General features: G+C 42.5%; 1 protein-coding gene across 1 annotated transcript in view; it reads left to right on the forward strand.

Moving 5' to 3' along the window:
- Positions 1–22,654, forward strand: part of brinp2 (bone morphogenetic protein/retinoic acid inducible neural-specific 2) — a 146,943-nt gene that overhangs the window by 73,569 nt on the left and 50,720 nt on the right. Inside the window, exons 3-5 of the mRNA XM_056239485.1 lie at positions 82–272; positions 2,151–2,332; positions 16,001–16,106. Coding sequence (XP_056095460.1) covers positions 82–272; positions 2,151–2,332; positions 16,001–16,106 — 479 coding nt within the window. The remainder of the gene's footprint in view (positions 1–81; positions 273–2,150; positions 2,333–16,000; positions 16,107–22,654) is intronic.

A 22,654-nucleotide genomic window follows, 5' to 3' on the forward strand; every position in this document is an offset into this window, starting at 1 on the left:
TACCAATGGCCGACGAAGAAGTGGGTTCCAAAATTCACTACATGCATTAAAGCACTTAACTTTGTATGTTTTGTCTTGCAGGGAGTTTAGTCACTGGAAAGTCAACAGCTTGGTGACAGAGAAGAGAGACTTTTTCAAAGCCCCGCTGCCTTTGGCACCCGAGTTTTTACGCAACCTCAGGCTACTGGGGAGAAGGCCGAGCCTTCAGCAGATCCATGAAAATCTGATCAAGAAATATGGCACTCATTTCTTGGTATCAGCCACATTGGGAGGTAAGCCAATATTGCAGATGAGATCTATGAGATCTATCTATATAGCTAGGGATTTTGGTAACATTCTGTACAACTTATATATGTGTAGTTTTAGTCACCATCAAAATTACAGTTTATAAAATTACAGTTTATAACATAAAAAAGAAAGTGTTTATCTTAGGTCCAGTCATCATTTATTTTAAGTCTTTTTTCCTTTTAAATCATATTTTTTGCCTTAACTAGTTCAACGGTCAATGGTTGAAAATGGTCACGTGGTGTGACAAATTAATTTTTATGCAATGGATAATTTAGTAGTACTGATTTTCTTTAAAGGGTTAGTTCACCCCAAAATGAAAATTCTGTCAGTAATTACTCACCCTCATGTTGTTCCAACCCCGTAAGACTTTCGTTCATCTTCAGAACACAAATTAGGATATTTTTGATTAAATCTGAGAGCTGGCTCACTCCTCCATAGGCTTCTAGGGATCGGAACTTACCGGCCCAGAAAAGTTAAAGATATCGTTAAAATAGTCCAAGTGACTACAGTGGCTCAATCTTAAGTTTATCAAGCGACGAGAATACTTTTTGTGCGCAAAAAATAACGACTTTATTCAACTATTCATTTCCTTCTCTGTGGGCCTCGAGATAGTTCACGTAGTGTAACAGCGCAGCGCTTCTGGGTTGTACGTCACACGTAGGCTCACTATTGGCCAACACTGGTCATGTGTGAGTGGGACATACAACCTAGAAGCGCTGCGCAGTAACACTACGTGAACTATCTCGAGGCCCACAGAGAAAGAAATGAGTGATCAAGAAATATGGCACTCGTTTCTTGGTGAACTAACCCTTTAAGTACAAATATTTCATGTAGTCTCTCAATTAATATGAGCGGGAAGGTATTAAGCAGCAATTTACAAGGATATATTGAGGTGTTTTGAAAGTCATGATATAATGTTAAGAATTCAGTGTGTTATATAGGCTTCAGGGAAATGCTTCTGGCATTTAAAAATAACAATAATAAAATAAAAGATAAAGGCATACGTTTACTATTCATACAGATTCTGATTCTTGGCATACGTTTAGCCATTATTAGACATTAATTTTCTCTTCTCCCTCTGGCACCCAAATAATAAGTAGGGCAGAATGTCCCAGTGGTGGGTTCAAACCTTTCAATGTGTCTCTTCCAAAATGTTGCACGTTACTGACACTAATTATGATGTCACTTATTGGTGTATGTATGCAGTGAAGCTGCAGAACTTCAGCGACAGGGGAGACAAATGAAGTGGTAAAGCTAGAGTGAACGCTGGTAATTAACAACTCAAAGCAAAGGAAATGGGGGGACTGTGCTATTGCGTGCATACTAATCAGACTGAAACTAATAACTACACTCAAGCTCAACACATATAGGTACAGGAGATTCTCCTCAGCCCAGAAAATAGTATTTATCTGAATTTCAGGCTGAGCCACAGATCAAAACTAGCATTTATATTAAAAAAAAAAATCTAAAATTGATCTTCAGAAGAAATGTACGATTATAACAACCTCCCTTTGGGATAAAAACCCCTTTCTTGTGTGTGCCCATTTCCTTCCTTCAAAATCGTTATTGCTTCTCTGCCTTAACTTCTGTGATTCATATTTAACGAAGCCTTGAAAAACTCTATGGTAAGGGTTTATCTCATGGATTGTGGAAGAGCTGTGGCCCTGCCTTTCTTGTAGGGGCAGGTGTAGGTGGTATCCACAGTTCATGTTAAACGACTCTACGAAAGACATATGATTGTACACTCTGACAGTCAGACTCAGAGCAGAACTCATCGTTGCTTTGCTGAACATTGTTTTTGGAAAGTGAAGACTTTATGTATTTGGTCTCATGGTTTGGTTTTTGCATGCATCTTTCCTAAGGGGAGGAATCACTCACGATCTTCTTGGACAAACAGAAGCTGAGCAAAAAGTCAGAGGGCAACGGAAACAGTTCCGTGGTCTCCCTAGAAATCTTGCACCAGTTGGCGGCGTCATACTTCACAGACAGAGAGAGCACCCTACGAAGACTCCACCACCTGCAGATCGCTACATCTGCCATCAAGGTAACAGACGACTCAGCTTCTTCTTTCTAATCCAAACCAGACTCATTGGAAAATGAGTCTGGTGCCATGCCGGTGGCGACATTTCTGCTAAATTAGATTACGTTGCTTCTTGACTAAACATCCAGTGGATGGCACTAAAAGCATGGACAATTTTTTCAGAAACAGATGAATGTGAATCTGGCAACATTTTATGTTGGCTGTTGTACGTTTCGTGACAGTTCGAAAATTAAATGTCCAGTGAGTGGTGCTAAAAGGTTAATGCTGCAATTACATTAAACCCTGTAGTTGTAGTGCAATGCAGTACCAGGTGAGATAATGAGCAAGTTTACTATGCCAAAAAAGCCATACATATAGACCTTAGTCAGGTTAGACTCCACATTGAATTTGACATGGATGAAAACGTGTGTGGTGCGAAGGATACACTCTGTAGACTTAGTCATTGTATAACACTGTATAAGGGTCAAAAATCATATCATTTTCACAACTCACAACTTTAAAAACTGATTTATATAGTTTTTGTCTGCTGAAAGACCAAATTTGGTCAGACGAAAAAAGGTAGTCTCGGTCCGGATCAAACTGAACAAAGGTTTGGTTCATTTATATTGTGAAAGCACTCTTTATAAAAGCATATGGTTCGGACTTTCAGACCATTGTAACAGGAAGTTTCGGTCGTTCTCGCAGGATTGCTTGCAGTCTTCTCCTTTCCTGCCGGCAACGATAAAATGTTACACAACGAGGACGTTCATTTGGCGAATTTGAACTAGCCTCGAGTGTAGTTGGTGCTGCAGGTAGTAATGCCGTAATAATAACAGTATAGTGGCAACGATATGCGTCTGTTCATTCATTCTTGTCAAAGTTTTTGTTTTATTATTATTATTTTTTTATTCTTGTCAAAGTTACCCGCCGAATTGACAACACGCTGACATCAGGCGCACGTTCGTTTACAAACCAATCAATGTCAAGATGCAGCCCACATAGATGATGACGACAGGATGCAAGTAAAGTTCTTTTAGTGCGCTCGCATAATTGCAATGTGAAACCAAACCAAAACTTACCGAATATGTAAAATGTATCAAAACATGAACTTTGGTTCGGACGCGAAGCAATTGCCAGCGGGCTCAATCGGTCTTGTAACCGTTTTGGCTTTGTCCCATGATAGGTCGACATTCTTCGATGAATGTACGGTGCCATGTTTGCCTCCGGTGTCCTTGCTTCTGCTTCCCGTGTGATGGCGTCCATGACATGGACATCTTTGTTAATCGTTCCGAGAATAGGCTTAGAATATGGCCTGTGAAACGAAAACGACGCTCGGTGACGACATCGACCAAGGAGCGGGTAACAGTTCTTCGGTAGATTTCCTCGTTTCTGACATGGTCGCAGTATGAGATCCGGAGTATTTGCCAAAGACACCGTTGTTGGAAGACGTTTAGAGATGCTTGCTGACGATTTCCAGGTCTCACTTGCGTAGATGGCATGGGAATGACAATCGAATCTTTGGAGTCTATGGAGCTGATTATTTTCTGCAAACGTCAAGATGTATTGAAAGTGTTTTGAGGTCATAACAGCATTGTGCAAGGAAACACAATAATATAAGTCTTTATTAATTAATAATATCCCCTATAATTATAATTTGTGTGAAAATAAATAAAAAATGTTTTACTGCCACTAGTGGTCATTTCAGCTGGAATCTGCAATGGATTGTATATACTGTAGCCTATAGGTACGTTTTTGGATGTTTGCACAAAAATGTAGCCAAAGGGACATTTTTCAATGAGCCAATGTCGGTTTGTTCTAGCTGACATTTCAGAGTGATAATGAAAGTCGTGAAAAAAGATAGTGGAGAGTGGAAGATAGTGGAAAAAAAAAGAAAAAAAATTCTTTAAATCTTTGCATGTAAAAGTTTTCCAGTTCTCTGTAAGCCCAAAGAGAAAGTCGTTATCTTCCCACAGAGCCATCGTTCCTGTTCCTATTTCATCTTGCTTCCATTTCACACACTTTTTTTGAGGCTAAAACTTTTCTTCACAGGATTGAATGCGCTGTGTTTCGATGCATGCTGATTATTGTTTATCACAATCAGTCGTATAGGCGTTTGAGATGTATGTTTGTTGCCGTGGTAACTCTTTAGCAATTAAGGTTCTTACATTTGCAGCAATGCCATTTCCATGATGTGTCAAGTGGCCCTTGGTCTTACTCTCGCAGCTGCTGAGTGGGCGTAGAAATGCTGGTGACTGTAACATCATGATTTCTTCAGAGGGAGCTCTGCATGACATTTTGCTGCTGAACTGAGACAAAAATCATTGACTTTCAATCAAGATATGCACCTGCTTGTATGTTATAGTTTTATATAAGAAATATAACTGTCGGGGTTGGAGATGCTTTCTCAAAGTCTCTCAAAGCATATTTCTCACTTGCTAAAATATCATAATACATGTTTTTATTTATATAGTGCCTTTTTTTAAATACTCAAGACTGCTTTAGAGGGTAAGCAGGAAAAAATGATGACAAAATGAGCTTTTGTTAATATGTTTATGAGCTTTTGCTTAGTATTCGATACTAATTACATAAACATATTTTCACCGCAATCGATCCAAAGCACACTTGCCAACGTCGCAAAAGCTGATCATGCAATATTCCTGATGCCGTGACCATCTTTTGTTATTCACACTAATGCTGGCTAGTCAAAATGAAGTATGCCATTTTCAAGCTCTATCAAACACTGTCAAAGCCAAACTTTCTACACAGCGCATTGAATCCTGTGAAGAAAAGTTTTAGCCTCAAAAAAAGTGTGTGAAATGGAAGCAAGATGAAATAGGAACAGGAACGATGGCTCTGTGGGAAGATAACGACTTTCTCTTTGGGCTTCGACATGCTTTTCATTAGCCTGAGCTTTCCCTACACAACATCTGCGGAGAAGTTCAATTTAACACGTACGATTTCATTTCAGTATGACCACGGACCTACACACTCATCTGCATGTATTTGCAGCAAATGTGCACTAGATGTGAAGCTCCGTGGATCGGGATTGCAAAATACATCACGTTATTCAAATTAGCATAGATGTACCATTTTGTAAACATATTATTAAATATCCTGCTTGTGCTTGAGAAAAGTGTCAATGGCAACAGTAAATGGAATTTTGTGACAGACTGACCTCATCAAATCATATCAGTGAATTTGTTTTGGTGTACACCCCTGAAATGTTTTCAGAGAGCCTTCTAGCATCGCTTAGGGAGCAGTCTGTCCTGCCAGGTGTTTTCGTCAGGGGAGAGCTAATGAGACGTTACGGGGCTATAGGGCCCTTCTTTGACTGCTTTCTTCCTGCACCCTGTGTGCAAATCAGCCTGATGAATTGGGCACCACAGCAGAAGTGGGTTATCGCGAGCTCATCAATAATGCCATAAAGGATGATCAATTACACCCTCCGCTCACAAACGAAGTGCAAAAGCACACCAGGAAGCGGCTTCTGGGGGACATCACTTTGCCTTGGTGTAATCAGAGACCACTTAAGACCAAAAATAGCCTGAGATCCTTAGGCAGGTTTAGCGGTGATCAGATTTTGCAAGAACAAACAGTCCTGAGATTAGCTGGTCTTCACAGATCAACAAGATTCTGTTGGCTCAATGGTAAAATTTACACTGCTTTGGAAATTCAATATCAGCGTATTTACATCTGATTTCATAAAGTTTTCCGTTCAGTCTAGATCTACAACTAGTCTCTCGCCCCTCTCTGTAATATAACCATTTGTCATAATGACATACTATTAACAGTCACCTCTGTGTAGGACACGGATCTCAGAGTTACCGCCAAAGCTATGGCCGAGTACATGAGAAGCATATAATTGTAAAGACCATGTTAAAAGACTAGGTACATGTCATTAAAGGTGACACTTCTTTAAACACGCAAGGACATCTCACTTGTCCAAAGAATGAATGAATGAATGAAATCTTTATTTCGAACAATTAATAAAAATAATAATAAAATAAATAAATAAAGACAGCAATACGTATGAAGTATCCATACAAATAATTAAACACAAAAACAATAAAAAAAATATATATATATATTTTTTTTAGCATAATAATCAACCTGTTCGAAAAGGGATAGGTAGAAGCCCTAGGCTTATCAAGACCTACCCCCAGTAACTACCCAAACCAATTCACAATCAGACAAGATAAATCTAACATAACGTTTTAAATAATAAAAAATAAAAAAATACCTGCTAAATTAAAGTAATACTTTATCTTAATATTAAGATAATGAAAAAATAAAATAAAAGCATAAAAAAAAAAACATGATCAAACTGCATTTCCAACCATAATGAAATATCATTCACCCTCTTCACTTCTGTACTTATCAAAAATAAAACTTTTATACCGTTTTTTGAATTGCAACATATTAACACTTTGTTTGATCGAACTGCTCAGACCATTCCACAAAAGCACCCCACAAATCGAAATACACATACTTTTGAGTTTTGTCCGAATCCTATGTTGACTCAAATTTAAATCCCCTCTCAAGTTATAACCCCCAACCCTATCTGTAAATAACTGTTGTATGTTTCCAGGCAACTGTTTATTTATTGCTTTATAAATTAATTGAGCGGTCCTAAATTTAACGAGATCATTAAACTTTAGAGTGTGCAATTTTAAATATAGCAAATTAGTATGCTCATGATATCCTACCTTATTTACTATCCTAATTGCTCTTTTTTGTATTGTGCTTAATGTTTGTAAGGTGGTTTTGTAGGTGTTGCCCCATACTTCAACACAATAATTTAAATAAGGCAACACAAGGGAACAATACAAGATAAAAAGTGCTTTTTTACTCAATACATGACTTGCTTTCCCCATTACTCCAATACTCTGCGCTACTTTTGTTCTAACATATTTGATATGGGGTTTCCAACAAATTTTATGGTCAAGAATCACACCCAAAAATTTATTTTCATACACTCTTTCTATTTTAACATTATTAATCATAACTTTTACTTGTGTGTCGGTTTTACGATTACCAAACAGCATAAATTTGGTTTTATCTAAATTTAACGATAATTTATTTAAGTCAAACCATATTTTTAACTTATTAATTTCTGATGTGACCACCTCCAAAAGCTGCTTCAGATTTTCCCCTGAACAAAAAATATTGGTATCATCCGCAAAAATCACAAATTTTAAGAGGTCAGTCACCCTACATATGTCATTTATGTACATAATAAATAATTTTGGTCCCAATATTGACCCCTGTGGTACTCCACAGGTGATACCCAAGCACTCCGATCTGTACTCACCCATTTGCACAAATTGTAGTCTGTTACTTATGTAACTTTTCATCCAATCTAATGCAACTCCTCTGATACCATACTTTTCCAGTTTATTGATTAACAAACGATGATCGATTGTATCGAAAGCTTTTTTTAAATCAATAAATACTCCCACTGCATATTGTTTGTTATCTATAGCACTGGTTATGTCTTCAATTAACTCCATTAGTGCCATTGATGTAGATCTGTTTGTCCTAAATCCATACTGACTATCAACCAATAATTCATGCTTCTCAATAAAATTATCCAATCTAATTACATACAATTTTTCTAATATTTTAGAGAACTGCGAGAGTAAAGACAATGGCCTATAATTCGTGAATTGATTTCTCTCTCCAGATTTATATAGTGGAATGATTTTTGCAATTTTCATTTTGCTTGGGAATACACCTGTATTGAAAGACAAATTATAAATATGAGTTAACGGTTTAACGATTGCACCAATGACATCCTTAATTAAGACCATATCAAAATCATTCACGTCTGTTGACTTTTTATTCTTACAATTATTAACAATTTCAATAATCTCAATTTCCTCAGCTGGTTTCAAAAACATAGAGTTGGGGTTACTATATAAATAATCAACTGCCTTCACCTCACTTTCAATCTGTGGATTTTTAATAACATCAGCCAGCTTTGCTCCCACACTTACAAAGAAATTGTTAAACCCATTGACCACTTCTTCCATGTTGCTTAAAGTCCTCTCATTTTCTATATAATGCTGAGGGTATTTTTTATTCATTGGTCCATTCCTTATAATATTATTTAGCACTTTCCATATACCCTTGATATCATTTTTATTATCATTTAATATTTTATTATAATAATCTTTCTTACTTATCCTCATGATACTGGTCAATTTATTTTTATATCTTTTATATTTATTCTCAGCTTCTTTTGTTCTGTGTTTTATAAATTCTTTATACAAGGTGTTCTTTTTTTTACAAGCATTTTTTAATCCTTTTGTCATCCATGGGCTCTCTTTAAATTTGTGCTTTATGGTTAATTGTTTTAAAGGACAGTGTTCGTCATATAATGATTTAAAAGTGGACAGAAATGTTGCGTATGCATTATTGGTATCAGTCTCATCATACAATTTTTTCCAATTATATGTAAGTAATACACTTCTAAGTGTATTTATTGATTCAACAGTTCTGATTCTCCTGTAACTAACCTCATTAACTTCCTTATACTTCACATGATCACCAACACACATCGCAAAAACTGGCAAATGATCACTTATGTCATTTAGTAACAAACCACTCTTTAGACTATTGTCCATTCGGTTTGTAAATATGTTGTCAATTAGAGTTGCACAGTGTGATGAAATTCTGCTTGGTTTAGTTATAAGTGGGAAAAGACTCAAGCTAAACATTAAATCGATAAATTCATCTGTAAGTTTATGCTTATTGGGATTTAAAAGATCTATATTAAAATCCCCACAAATGAACACCACTTTTTGATTATTCTTAGTAAATAGAATTTCCATACTGTTCATGAACATTTCGATATTTGAACCAGGGGCTCTGTATACACAGCTTACAATTACATTTTTCTTTTTTTCCAAATTAATTTCAACCGTTATTATCTCCATTACATCATCAATATTAGTTGTCATATTTTTCACAATTTTATATTTTAATCTTCTATCTACATACAATGCCACTCCACCTCCTTTTTTATTCTCTCTATTAACATAATTCAATTCATATCCATTTAACTCATAATCAGCACCCTTCTCGGAAGTAAGCCAGGTCTCAGATATGGCTATCACCTGGAATGGGTTGTTTAAATGACTCAAGTAATCCTTGATGTAAAGAAAATTTGCATATAAGCTTCTACTATTAAAATGAATAATTGACAATCCATAATCAGATTTTATGTTCATGTTGAATTGATCATCAGAGTAATAACAACAGTTGTTGTTTATGTTGTTAAGAAAATTGTTTTCAGGGTCAATATCTTGTTCAAAACCATGTAGATTATGATCAGTGAATTTGAAAGTGTTTAAGTTCCAACCATCCCTCTCATCATTGTCACTCTCATTTCCAACTGTTGTTAAGTTTAAACAGTCAAGCTCTTCAAAAGAGTCCATAGCCATTATAATTCAAATCAGTCCCACACATTGATACAAGTTACATGATCATGATTCACAGGTACTTGTCCAGTTCCTCAATGAATCTAACAGACAGTACTCTTGCTTCCTCAGGTGACCCGGTAAGTTTAATGAACACCTTGCAGTTAGTTGTCCAGGTTGACTGGATTTTCCCCTGCTTCCTTAGGAAGCGTGCCTTTCTGGCTATGTCTGCATTTTTTTTCGTCAGGTGCTCGTTCACATAAACATCAGTCCCTCTAAGCTTTTTCCCTTGCCTGAGCAAAGAAATTTTGCTTTTTCTGTTCGTAAATCGAATTATTATTGCAGGCTTGTCGTTTTTGTTTTTCCTGGGTAAAGGATGACAAGCCTCAATATCGGTGTTGGATATTGATAAGCCTTTGCTGTGAAAAAAAGCAGTCACCTGTTGCTCCACTGAGTCCATGTCTGCCTCGATGAGCTCCCCACTGCCTGTCGTTGTCACCGCCCTGGCGTAAGAACGGGGCCTGATCTCCAATCCGCTGACAACAATGTCGTTCATGCGGGAATGCTGCTCCATGTCGGCCACACGGCCCTCCAGGCTGGTGATCCGCTTGTCCTTTTCCTCATTTTGTTTTTTCAGATCTTTAATTTCGCTCATCAAATCAATGATCGTTTTCTGCTGCTTAGAGACAGTCGAAATCTCCTCAGACAGAAAATCAAGCGATTTCTTTATTTCTTCGATCTCTTCATTCTTCTTTGGAGGCATTTTAGCTTCAAATCTCGTTGTGTTGACTAGTTCAGTGACGTTCAGTGCAGCGAAGCACTTGGGTGATTTTTTTTTTTGGGTCTGGAGTGAAAATGAAAGGCACTACAGCATTACATAGAATCAATGCAAAACGTACAATCACGCTTGGTTCTGTTAACCTTTCTCACATGTTCTTTCTTTCCGGCAATGTGGACTGAACACCATTCTAAAATACGCTGACAGTGGTTCCTGCACAACTATTCAGCAATGCCACAACAGTGAACACCAAATCTACAGCTCAAAACACACATCGAGACCAGTGTTATCCGAACAATACAAAACAAATGACTATTATGTGTTGGTTCTTTTTAATGCATCAAAAACACAGTGCAACCAGTCTAATCCAATTCCAGAACAAATGACTCTTACGGTCCAATTCTTTTTAGCGAGTCAAAAAGATTAAACATGAGCAATGCACAATGATTACCAAACAAATGATTCTTAATAGTAGCCAGTTATTTTTAGTGACTCAAAAACATATAGCCTACAGCGTGACCAGTTTACTACAGTTACCAAACTATCAGGTCGATTCTTATGTGCAGTTTATTTTAAGTGAATCAAAAACATGCAACATGAGCAGTTTTTTATGAGTACTATACAAATGACTCTTCTGAGACAGTTATTTTTAAAGAATCAACAACATATGGCACCGCAGCCAATTTACTATAGCCCTATTCGCACGGGATTAGTACTATCTGGGGACCTCGTGTGATTTAGAAATTACCAGACAAATTACAAATTACAGACATGGCCGATTCGCACGGGATTAAGATCACAGACAACCTCCGCAATTATTACAAATAACTAGAGGTCACCAGGTAATACTTATCCCGTGCGAATAGGGCTTATGATTATCTAAAAAGTAACTATTATGTGTCTGGTTTTACAGACAGGGCTTAGATTAAGCCAGGAGTAGGCCTTACTGTAGTTAAATTATGACATTTAAGTACAGTAGCTTTTATTAACGTGCCTTAGAAAAAAAACATTACTGGTGTGCACGTTGAGATTTTAAGATATGTCAGGGCAAGTTGCTTTCAGTTAAGACAGCTTAAAGGGGTCATATAATGCCATTTTTGTACAAGCTAATATGATTCTTTAGGGTCTAAATTAAAAGTTTGTAATATACTTTAATTAAAAATTCTCATTAGTATTGTAAGAAAACACTTATTTTACCTGGTCAAAAACAGCTCTGTTTTCAGCACGCCGTTTCAGTGCATATGACTTTAAATGATCATGAGCTGTGCTCACTCCACCCCTCTGTTCTGCGCATACACCGTTTGTAACACAATAACACAATAACCATAACGCGTTGTTCATTATAAACGTGGGATTATGAATTATATTGAGAACGTTGTACATAGAAAACATGCTGTAATGTACCCTGAGTGTAAACCGACGCATTCATCGTGAAGCGTGCAGCTGGCGATTTGCAAAGATTATATAAATATTAATATAAAGATTAATAAAACGTTACACTCACTTTAGTTCTTCTGAAGGTTCAGCAGGAAGACGAATAGGTTCCGATCCTTTATTCAGGTGCAGCTTCTCAGCAAAACCAGCTTTACATTGATCCTCGTTTATAAAGCAGTCCACTGAGAAATGATTCGCGCAAACATGAGAGCATTGACGTTGATCGTGGGGAATATTCCCTTCGAAAACAAACTCAGCCACTGCGTCTTCAGCGGTTCGGATTTAGGAACATTAAAATGACTGCTGTGTTCGTTATTACACCCAAGAACAGAACACCACAATCGCTTAGACGCCATTCTGCTCATAGACAGTGCTCCAGCATATCAACAATGACCGCGCCGATCCGCGCAGACTATGATTGACAGGACGAGCGAGGGCGGGTCTGTGTTGAAACTCCTGTGCTGACTCCTGTCAATCAACAATCGTGGGAGGGGCGTCCGTTTTATTGACGTCACAAAAACGAACGGCTCAATTTGAGGCAGGGGAAAACATATAAGGAGATTAAAACAAAAACACTGGATGGATTTTTATCATTATATGATGGTTGTGCACAGGCACTGCCAACACACATTTCAGTACAATCAACTTGTAAAAGTGCATGTACCATTATATGACCCCTTTAAACATGCATTCTATTCTGGGACTACGTTTAAGCCTTGTCTGTGAATCCAGACAATCATTCTTTTTAGTGAATCAAATACACACAGCATGAGCAGTTTACTGTGATCACCAAACATTTGACTTTTATGAGCCATTTCTTTGTCAATCCAAAACATAATATAAAGATACCAATTATTAGATTGCATACTATGGTACATAAATATGATGATAATTCAGTACAGTGGTATATGTAATGGTGACATAACTTACATGGCATTCACCAACACAGTACTTTTTCTTTTCTTTTTTTGTCTGAGTGCAGAATGTAAATGAGCACCAGTATTTAAAGGAGGGAGCTCAGAACTGTGCACCATTTATGTCAAGAGCCGCCTCTAGATAGTTGGCACTGGTCAAGCGACCTGACAGTGCCGTATAATCAAAATAAGCTGTCAAATTCAATGAAGCTCAGAATCTGCACTTAAAATGCTGTCACATGTCATGAACTCCGAAACTGCTTTCAGAGCGCATCTGCAGTCTTTAGCCAACTTTGCCTTCCACAGCGGAGGCAGAGGCATTTTTGACAAATGAGTCAACTTGATATGCATTCCTCCAGCATTTCAATTGACAAAGAATAGGCTGCACTCTGTGGTCTGTGGGAGTTTTCAGGGACTGTGGATGATGTGAGATGTTAGAGAAATGGAGAGGAGAGTACTGTACCCCAGGTATTCATTTCCTTTGTTATGCCCTTAAGAAAAGCATGCCAAGGAAGCTGTGGAAAAACAGCTCCGGTAAATATAAGATCAACAACAAAACAAGATACTCTCTGAGGAGGCAGGGTGGAAAATGTGGGATTTCAGTGTTATCCGGTTGTTTTGTCAGGTATGATATCATTCCTTAAATAGATGGCAATATTAAGTGCTGCTGATAAAACCTACACATTTGTGGAGTAAAAACAGCAGGGTGACAAGTAAACTAGAGATTTTGTTGGGCTTAGCATGGAATAACTGGCTGTATTTTTTTTTATTCATCCTCTTTGTTCATACACAGTAGAGACCTACTTTATTGTGCAACAAAATTAATGTATATATCATCTTTTAATTTAATTAATTAAAATGTAATCATTTACACAATATTGCTGTTTTTACTGTATTTTGGATTAAAATAAATGCAGCCTTGGTGAGCATAAGAGACTTCCTTGGGATACGTAAAAAATTCAGATCAATTACAGCCCATAATATATAGTTCTCTCTCTATGTCGTACGCTAGGCTCAGTATATAAGACCTTGAGAAAAATTATGAAAAAAAAAATGATTGGAAGAATGCAGGTTTTGTGAAGACAGTTACACGGATTAGTGTCTGATTTTATGCGTGAGGTAAACAGCCTGGAGTCCTATTGGGATCAGAGCAATTGAGCTGCAGTAAGCAATCATAAATGACAAGTGATCTAATGAGATACTGCAGTGGGACGGTGTGCGGAGGAGGGCATGTGTACGACACTTCAGAAAAGAGACAGTATTTCATAAATTAATGATACAGTGTGCACTGTGCATCTGTATGCGCACATACCGTATTATGATAAATGCTTATGCTTTCACACAAACTGTCAACATCATCATACAGACTTTACTTAATATCCATGGTTTTAGTGTTAGATTACAGTCTCTAAAGATTTTTTTTAAGATTAATTTGTTTAAATCCATGTGTTAATAAATAGTGACATTAAGAAGGAGAGTTAATGTGAAAAAATGTGCCATCATTAATCAATGACAGTAACAGTGTAGGGTGAGTTACTTCAGAACCACGTCAGATCAAAAATAATTATTCATCCTAACATCCTCTGAAGAAGAATAATGTATATATATAATTGCACAACTGAAATATCCAAACTAATGATTTTGAGGACATCCATTGCATTTTTCTGTTGGATTAGCTACAGAATTTCATTTTGATACAAAGACCTGACAATGATGTGTAAAATCACAAATTTTGTGAACTGCTGTCACACCATGCTTCCAAAAGTGGTGGGGCGAAATCTAATAGAAGAAAGCTGTTTGTGCTGGTGAAATATTTGCAAGATATTTCAGAGCATTAAACAAAAAATTTGTTTAAAAGGAAAAACATGATTTAATTTTCACAGCCTTTTAATATTAATTAGCTATAAAGGACGTCTTCATAGTTATGGAATTCATAGCCAAGTTATCTTGTGAAAAATATTAATTCTGCAGAATTAGAAAACTAGGCTACAAGATAAAAAAAAATTATGCACCACATTTACCAAGTGAAGCTGACAGATATTCTTGTTTCTTATTGACAAAAGACATCTAGTCATAGTCTATATAGTGTCTGTAGTACACATAAAAAATTATAAAGATCACTTTCAGTATTAAATAGCTGAGGTTATGATATAATATCCTGTCACACTTCATTTTGGGAACAATTTAGTTAGCTTTAACAAAGTAACAGCAACCAGTTTTTAACATCATTTGAAACCATAAATACGTTATGACAATATTCAACATTTACTGCTTTTGTGAGCTGACAGATGTCAAATAGTCTCTTTTCAACAAATAGACTAAAACAAAAGCATTGTAGACATCGTTGAAGTGATTATGGAGTTGAAATTACCCTAGTCAGACTCATTCACTAAATACAAAATTATCACAGTCAGTCATGTGCCACCCGTGGGGAAAAACAAAACACAAACACAAAAAAAACTTTGACTATATATATATATATATACACATACACACTGTTTTTGTTTTGAATGATTTTTTTGATAGTCATTTATTTGTTAATTGTTGATGCTAGTGCTTATTTATCCACCAATTTATAAGTGCTTTATCTCATTATTAATTGATTAATGAGAAGACACATTGAAGACGCATGGAAAGGATCCCCATAAGGGCCATCAATATATATATATATATATATATATATATATATATGTATATATATATATATATAAATACAGCCATTAAAAAAGAAATTCCTGGAGCTTTCCCACAGTATAAAATTCCCAGTTGAGATGGCAGGTCAGACACCTTATTTTAGAATCATAAAAGTCTCCTTATATTTAACACTAGGGTCCGTTAACAGAAATATGCCACTGCACATGACTCACTGCTCTCAGATTTGAAATTAATAATGCATTGGGACCTAACACTATAGAGTCAATTTGCTATTTCTATGGCGCTCTGCAAAGTGAGCATTTTTGGAGAGCTGTGACATGCTGAAATGGGCTTTGGTGACATTTAGATATTGACTCTGGCTTATTGCACAGGCGTGTTGGTTTGTTTTAGACAACTGCATATGCTCAGCACTCTACGGCTTCTGAAGAGGAACAAACAGGTGCATGATTTCAACGATAATAAGGCTTTAAAATATCTCCTTGTTTCCTAGGTAACGGAGACCAGAACGGGGCCTCTTGGATGCAGTAACTACGACAGCCTGGATTCCGTCAGCTCTGTCTTAGTGCACAGCCCCGAAAATAAAATCCATCTAAAAGGTAAGACAGTTGTGGGCAGATGTATTTGACTGTATTTGAGACCACTAAATGTTCTTTAACTGCAGTGCAATCAAGCAAATTACTGCAGACACATACAGTATTAGTGAATTCATGATTCTTACTTAAGAATATACTGAATAAATAAAATAGTAGGTGGGCAAACACATAAATAAACAAACAAACAATAAATAAACAGCACTTTTGAGGTAGATCTGATTACTGGATTACATATTTACATATTACATATCCACAAAAAGAAGAAATTCTTGTTCCCTTTCGTTGTCACTCCGAGTTCCGTCGGATGACGACGAATGGGGGTTTCGCTTAGAAGCCAATCAACTTCAAGTACTTCAAAACGAGCCAATGGCAAAGAAATGCCATGGGTCTGCGGAATTTGCATAGCGTAACTCCGCCTCACCTCGTGAGTATATAAGGAGAACGCTGGCAGCAAACCGGCATGTTTTCGCTTTGGAGCCAAGTTAATCCTTCGTTCCACAGCCATCTCTGTACTGTCAGTTCTTCAGACGAGCGAGATTCTCTGGTGTTGGTGTGACGGCGATCTCCGGCGAGGACGCGCTTCCTGCTTTTCTGTCCGTGATTCGACAGCGAGTGTGTTTCTCCCCGGGCGCTTCAACACAGTCAGAGTTTCTTTTCTCACAAAAGAGCTTGCACGCGGCACGTCTTTTTAAAGATGCCTCGCCCGTGCACTTCTGGTTGCGGTAGACTCGTTGATGACTCTGATGGGCACGAGTGGTGCATAGTGTGTTTGGGCATTAATCACGCTAGAGCAGCACTCGTGGATGACTCATGTTCTCTCTGTGGGAACATGACCATCGCAGCATTACGATCAAGACTCGGTGATCTCGCAAGAGTGAGGGTCCCCTCATCCACACCCCGATCTACTGACTCTAGAAATAGAGCTAGTACTTCGGCTGGTGGCCAGGGTGATCTGAGGATGACGGTTTGGAACAAAGCGCCGACTATCAGTCCGTGCCCAGCCGCATCCTCTCCAGTGCTGCAACCCGTGAGTGTTCGGGGGATTCCGGCGGGATCATCTTCGGGTGTCCCGCAGGTTTCCTTTGACGCTCCAGAGGATGACGCGATGTCTATCGCAGCATCACAAGGTGGGTCTGAGTCTTCTGGAAGTGAAGACTCATCACAGCTGCCACCTTCGGGTGTGAATACAGTTGTGCTAGAGTCTGATCCAGAGATGACGGCCATGCTGTCTCGAGCCGCCGCGAGCATCGGGTTAGAGTGGAACCCTCCGCCCTGCCCCGAGCGCTCGCGGCTGGATGACTGGTATTTGGGTCAGGCTGCGGACCCCCGTCCGCGTCAGGCCCCGATGCCTTTCTTCCCGGACGTGCATGATGAGATCTCGAAGTCCTGGAAGACTCCCATGTCTTCCCGTGACCGCTCGCTGATTTCATCCGCCTTTCCTCCCCTCGATGAGGCCGCTGCCCGTGGGTACACTGGGCTCCCCCCGGTTGAACGCTCTGTTGCGATGCAACTGTGTCCTCAGAGCGCTTCTTCTCGTGGTGAGCCTAAGCACCCATCCAAAGCCTGTATGTACTCGTCTGCGTTAGTGGCGAAGTCCTACAGAGCTGCGGGGCAGGCAGCCGCCTCTTTGCATGCCATGGCCATTCTGCAGGTCTACCAGGCCCAGATGCTCAGGGACATGCACGAGGGCAGGACAGACCCGGGGCTCTTCAATGAGCTGCGCGCCGCCACCGACCTTGCTCTCCGAGCGACGAAGGTGACCGCACGCTCCCTGGGTCTGGTGATGTCCACAGCCGTGGTCCAGGAGAGACACCTCTGGCTTAATCTTGCTGATGTGGAGGATGCCGAGCGGTCCCGGCTGCTCGACACCCCCATATCGCAAGATGGCCTTTTCGGCGGTGCAGTCGAGGATTTTCCCCAACAGTTCTCGACTGCCCAGAAACAGACTGAGGCTATTAAGCACATTCTGCCCCGACGGCCCGCTGCTGCCTCCACTCAGCCGACCGGGCAGAATACTCAGTCTGTTTCCCGCCGAGGGCGCCCTCCTACGGCTCCCACCCCTCCCGCCCGGCCCAAGCAGCAGCCTTCACCCGGGCCCGGTCGCGGAGGAGGCCGTAGGAAGGCGCCCCAGCCCTCTCCAGTCCCGCCCCCCGCTAAATGCCGGGTCAAGCGGCGCTCCTGAGACGGGCTGCTCAGGGATGATGTACACTTCTCAGGAGGTGGTAGCAGGACCACTCCTTCCCCCGGTGGAGGGCCGGGGGAGAATCTTGAGAGAAGTGACACATTCATCTCTGAGCACACAGAGTTCTCGGACGACACGGTGCGCCGCCCCCGGGCCGTGCACCCCTCGTCCTCCTCTGTCCCAGAGCCGGATGACAGTGCGCGCCGTCCACGGACCGTACCACTCTCATCCTCCTCTGTCGCCAGACCCCTGGCAGAGCAGACCCCCGTGGAACGTTCGTCCTTCCCTGGTCTGCTCTGTCAGGACGCGGTCTATGACTGTACCCCCACTCCGGGCCGCTATGCCGTCCACGTCTGGGTCAGTCATACCGCCTCGCTGCCCCACCGACGGGAAGTCTGTGGTTCGCATGACCCCGCTGGTTCAGTCCTTGGGAGCTTGGCTAGAGCTTCCCAACCTGTCCCGCTGGGTCGCACGAACGATCAGGCTCGGCTACGCGATTCAGTTCGCGCGGTCTCCTCCCCGCTTCAGGGGAGTCCGCTCCACTATGGTCGGTGGCAATGCCCCTATCATGAGAGCGGAGGTTGCTACCCTGCTGGCGAAGGGTGCGATCGAGACTGTCCCTCCAGCCGAAATGAGGTCCGGGTTTTACAGCCCCTACTTCATTGTCCCGAAGAAAACCGGTGGGTTACGGCCAATCCTGGACCTGCGCGTATTGAACCGCTCCCTTCACAGGCTGCCGTTCAAGATGCTCACCGCCAAACGCGTTTTCGAATGTGTGCGGCACCAGGATTGGTTTGCAGCGATCGACCTGAAGGACGCCTACTTTCATGTCTCCATTCTCCCTCGACACAGACCGTTCCTACGGTTTGCTTTCGAGGGACAGGCATATCAGTACGCAGTTCTCCCATTCGGGCTAGCCCTGTCTCCTCGCGTCTTCACGAAGGTCGTCGAGGCAGCCCTTGTTCCCCTCCGGGAACACGGGGTTCGCATTCTGAACTATCTCGACGACTGGCTGATTCTAGCTCACTCTCGAGATCAGCTTTGCGAACACAGGGATTTGGTACTCCGCCATGTAGCCCGTTTGGGCCTTCGGGTCAACTGGGAGAAGAGCAAACTTTGCCCCGCGCAGAGGATCTCTTTTCTCGGTATGGAGATCGACTCGGTCGCCATGTCCGCGCAGCTTACGAGCGAGCGCGCGCAGTCACTGCTGACTTGCCTGAGACAGTTCGAGGGCAAGAGTGCGGTTCCACTGAAACTTTTTCAGAGGCTCCTGGGGCATATGGCATCTGCAGCCGCGGCAACGCCGCTCGGATTGCTTCATATGAGACCGCTTCAGCTTTGGCTTCGCGACCGAGTCCCGAGGTGGGCATGGCAACACGGCACCCTCCGAGTACCAGTTACTCCGACCTGCCGTCAGACCTTCACCCCGTGGGGGAACCTCAGCTTTCTACGGGCAGGAGTGCCTCTGGAACGAGCTTCCCGGCATGTTGTTGTAACGACAGATGCCTCCACCACGGGCTGGGGTGCCATGTGCAATGGACGTGCTGCCGCGGGCTCCTGGACAGGACCCCACCGCTTATGGCACATCAATTGCCTCGAGTTGCTGGCTGTACAGCTCGCCCTGCGCCGCTTCCGAGCCGTGCTCTCGGGCCAGCATGTACTAGTCCGATCAGACAATACCGCGACCGTAGCGTACATCAACCGTCAAGGTGGTCTGCGCTCCCGCCGTATGTCACAACTCGCCCGCCACCTCCTCTTATGGAGTCAGAAGCATCTGAGGTCGCTTCGAGCCATTTTCATCCCTGGAGCCCTGAACTGTGCAGCCGACGAGCTGTCACGGCTTCAGCCCCTCCCCGGAGATTGGCGACTCCATCCCCAGACGGTTCAGCTGATTTGGGACCAGTTCGGGGACGCACAGATGGATCTGTTTGCCTCTCACGACTCGACCCATTGCGCCCAGTATTATTCCCTGACCGAGGGCACGCTCGGCACGGATGCTCTGGCACACAGCTGGCCGCGGGGCCGCAAATATGCGTTTCCCCCAGTGAGCCTTCTTGCGCAACTCCTGCGCAAGGTCAGGGAGGACGTGGAGCAGGTCACTCTGGTCGCGCCGTACTGGCCCACCCGGACCTGGTTCTCCGAACTTGTACTCCTCGCGACAGCACCTCCTTGGCCCATACCTCTGAGGAAGGACCTACTTTCTCAGGGACGGGGCACCCTATGGCACCCTCGTCCCGATCTTTGGAACCTCCACGTATGGCTCCTGGACGGGACGAGGCAGGTTTGAGTACCCTGCCACCAGCGGTGGCGGCTACCATCACTTCCGCTAGAGCGTCGTCCACGAGACACCTCTATGCGTTGAAGTGGAACCTCTTCGTCAACTGGTGCTCTTCTCACCGAGAAGACCCCCGGAGATGTTCGATCAACGTCGTGCTTTCCTTCCTTCAAGAGGGGTTGGAGCGAAGGCTGTCTCCCTCCACCCTCAAGGTCTATGTCGCCGCTATTGCCGCTCAGCATGATCTTATAGAAGGTAAGTCGGTGGGGAAGCATGACCTGATCGTCAGGTTCCTGAGAGGAGCGAGGAGACTGAATCCTCCTCGCCCTCCTCTCGTTCCCTCTTGGGACCTCGCAGTGGTCTTATCCGCCCTGCGTAGTGCTCCCTTTGAGCCTTTACAGTCAGTCGAGCTTAACTTCCTGTCAATGAAGACGGCGCTTCTGACTGCATTGGCCTCCATCAAGAGGGTAGGGGACCTGCACGCATTCTCCGTTGACGAAGCGTGCCTGGAATTCGGGCCGGCTTACTCTCACGTGATCCTGAGACCCCGGCCTGGATATGTGCCCAAGGTTCCTACCACTCCCTTCCGGGACCAGGTGGTGAACCTGCAAGCGCTGCCCCCGGAGGAGGCAGACCCAGCCTTGGCACTGCTCTGTCCAGTACGTGCTCTCCGCATCTATGTAGACAGAACGCAGTGTTTCAGGACCTCAGACCAGCTCTTTGTCTGCTATGGTGGGAAGCTGAAGGGAAAGGCTCTCTCCAAGCAAAGGTTGTCTCACTGGATAGTGGACGCCATTGCTTTGGCATACCAGCAGCAAGGTCGACCGTGCCCCCTTGGTGTGACTGCCCACTCCACCCGGAGTGTGGCATCCTCTTGGGCTCTAGCGCATGGCGCCTCGCTAACAGACATCTGCAGAGCTGCAGGCTGGGCGACACCTAACACATTCGCCAGATTCTACAATCTCCGAGTGGAGCCAGTGTCCTCTCATGTACTCGCTTCAACCAGCTAGTACCGGACCCGCTCAGGTGTCTTCGCTTGCTCGCCACTCCACTCCACGGACTGGATACGTGCGATATTCTCCTCAGGTGAGCTTCTCCGAAAGCCCTGAGTTCCTCCAGCACTCCTGACGTCGGCGCCAGTGTCTCTTGCCTGCGCGTCGGCTAGGTGCCTCCCGTGTGCATGGTACCTCCCTGAGCTACCCCCACATGTGTATTCCCACTGTAAGCCTCTCTGAGCATGTGTCTTTCCCTTGGCAAGCCACCTTGCCACCCCTGGGGTTGAAATATTCCACCTGCGGCTGGACACCCCAGTGATTCCCCATATGCATCCCTCGGGTCATATGTGTATCTTTAAGTCCCCCCCTCTGGGTTGGCAGTAATTGCATACTTCCCTAAAAGATCTGGGATATGCTCCCCAGTGTACCTTGGTATTCCTGTGTTAAATAGGAGTCCTTCGTCCGTGCTAGTCTCACGACAGGGATCTCAGATTTACGCAGGGCACTGGAAGACAGCTGAGAAGGTGGCGTGATTAGACTGGTATCCCCATTCGTCGTCATCCGACGGAACTCGGAGTGACAACGAAAGGGAACGTCTCGGTTACGGATGTAACCCTCGTTCCCTGAGTAGGGAACGGAGACGTTCCGTCTTCCTGCCACTTTCCGCTGTACCGCGGGGATCGCCTGAACTCAGGTTGGCTCCTCAGCGAAGGAACATGCCGGTTTGCTGCCAGCGTTCTCCTTATATACTCACGAGGTGAGGCGGAGTTACGCTATGCAAATTCCGCAGACCCATGGCATTTCTTTGCCATTGGCTCGTTTTGAAGTACTTGAAGTTGATTGGCTTCTAAGCGAAACCCCCATTCGTCGTCATCCGACGGAACGTCTCCGTTCCCTACTCAGGGAACGAGGGTTACATCCGTAACCGAGACGTTTTCTGAGCTATTTTAGTGAAATAATCGATACTACTTAATTTGAACTAATTCACTTTTTACAGAGACAATCGTGTCACATTTTGAATTCACACTAGTCCATTATTTTCGCACAATCTGTTTCATAAAACCCTGCCCTTAAACGATACGCAAAAATAAAGCAAACT

Source organism: Rhinichthys klamathensis, unplaced genomic scaffold (assembly GCF_029890125.1).
Source record: "Rhinichthys klamathensis goyatoka isolate OS25496 unplaced genomic scaffold, OSU_Roscu_1.1 h1tg000566l_1, whole genome shotgun sequence".
Lineage (NCBI taxonomy): Eukaryota > Metazoa > Chordata > Actinopteri > Cypriniformes > Leuciscidae > Rhinichthys > Rhinichthys klamathensis.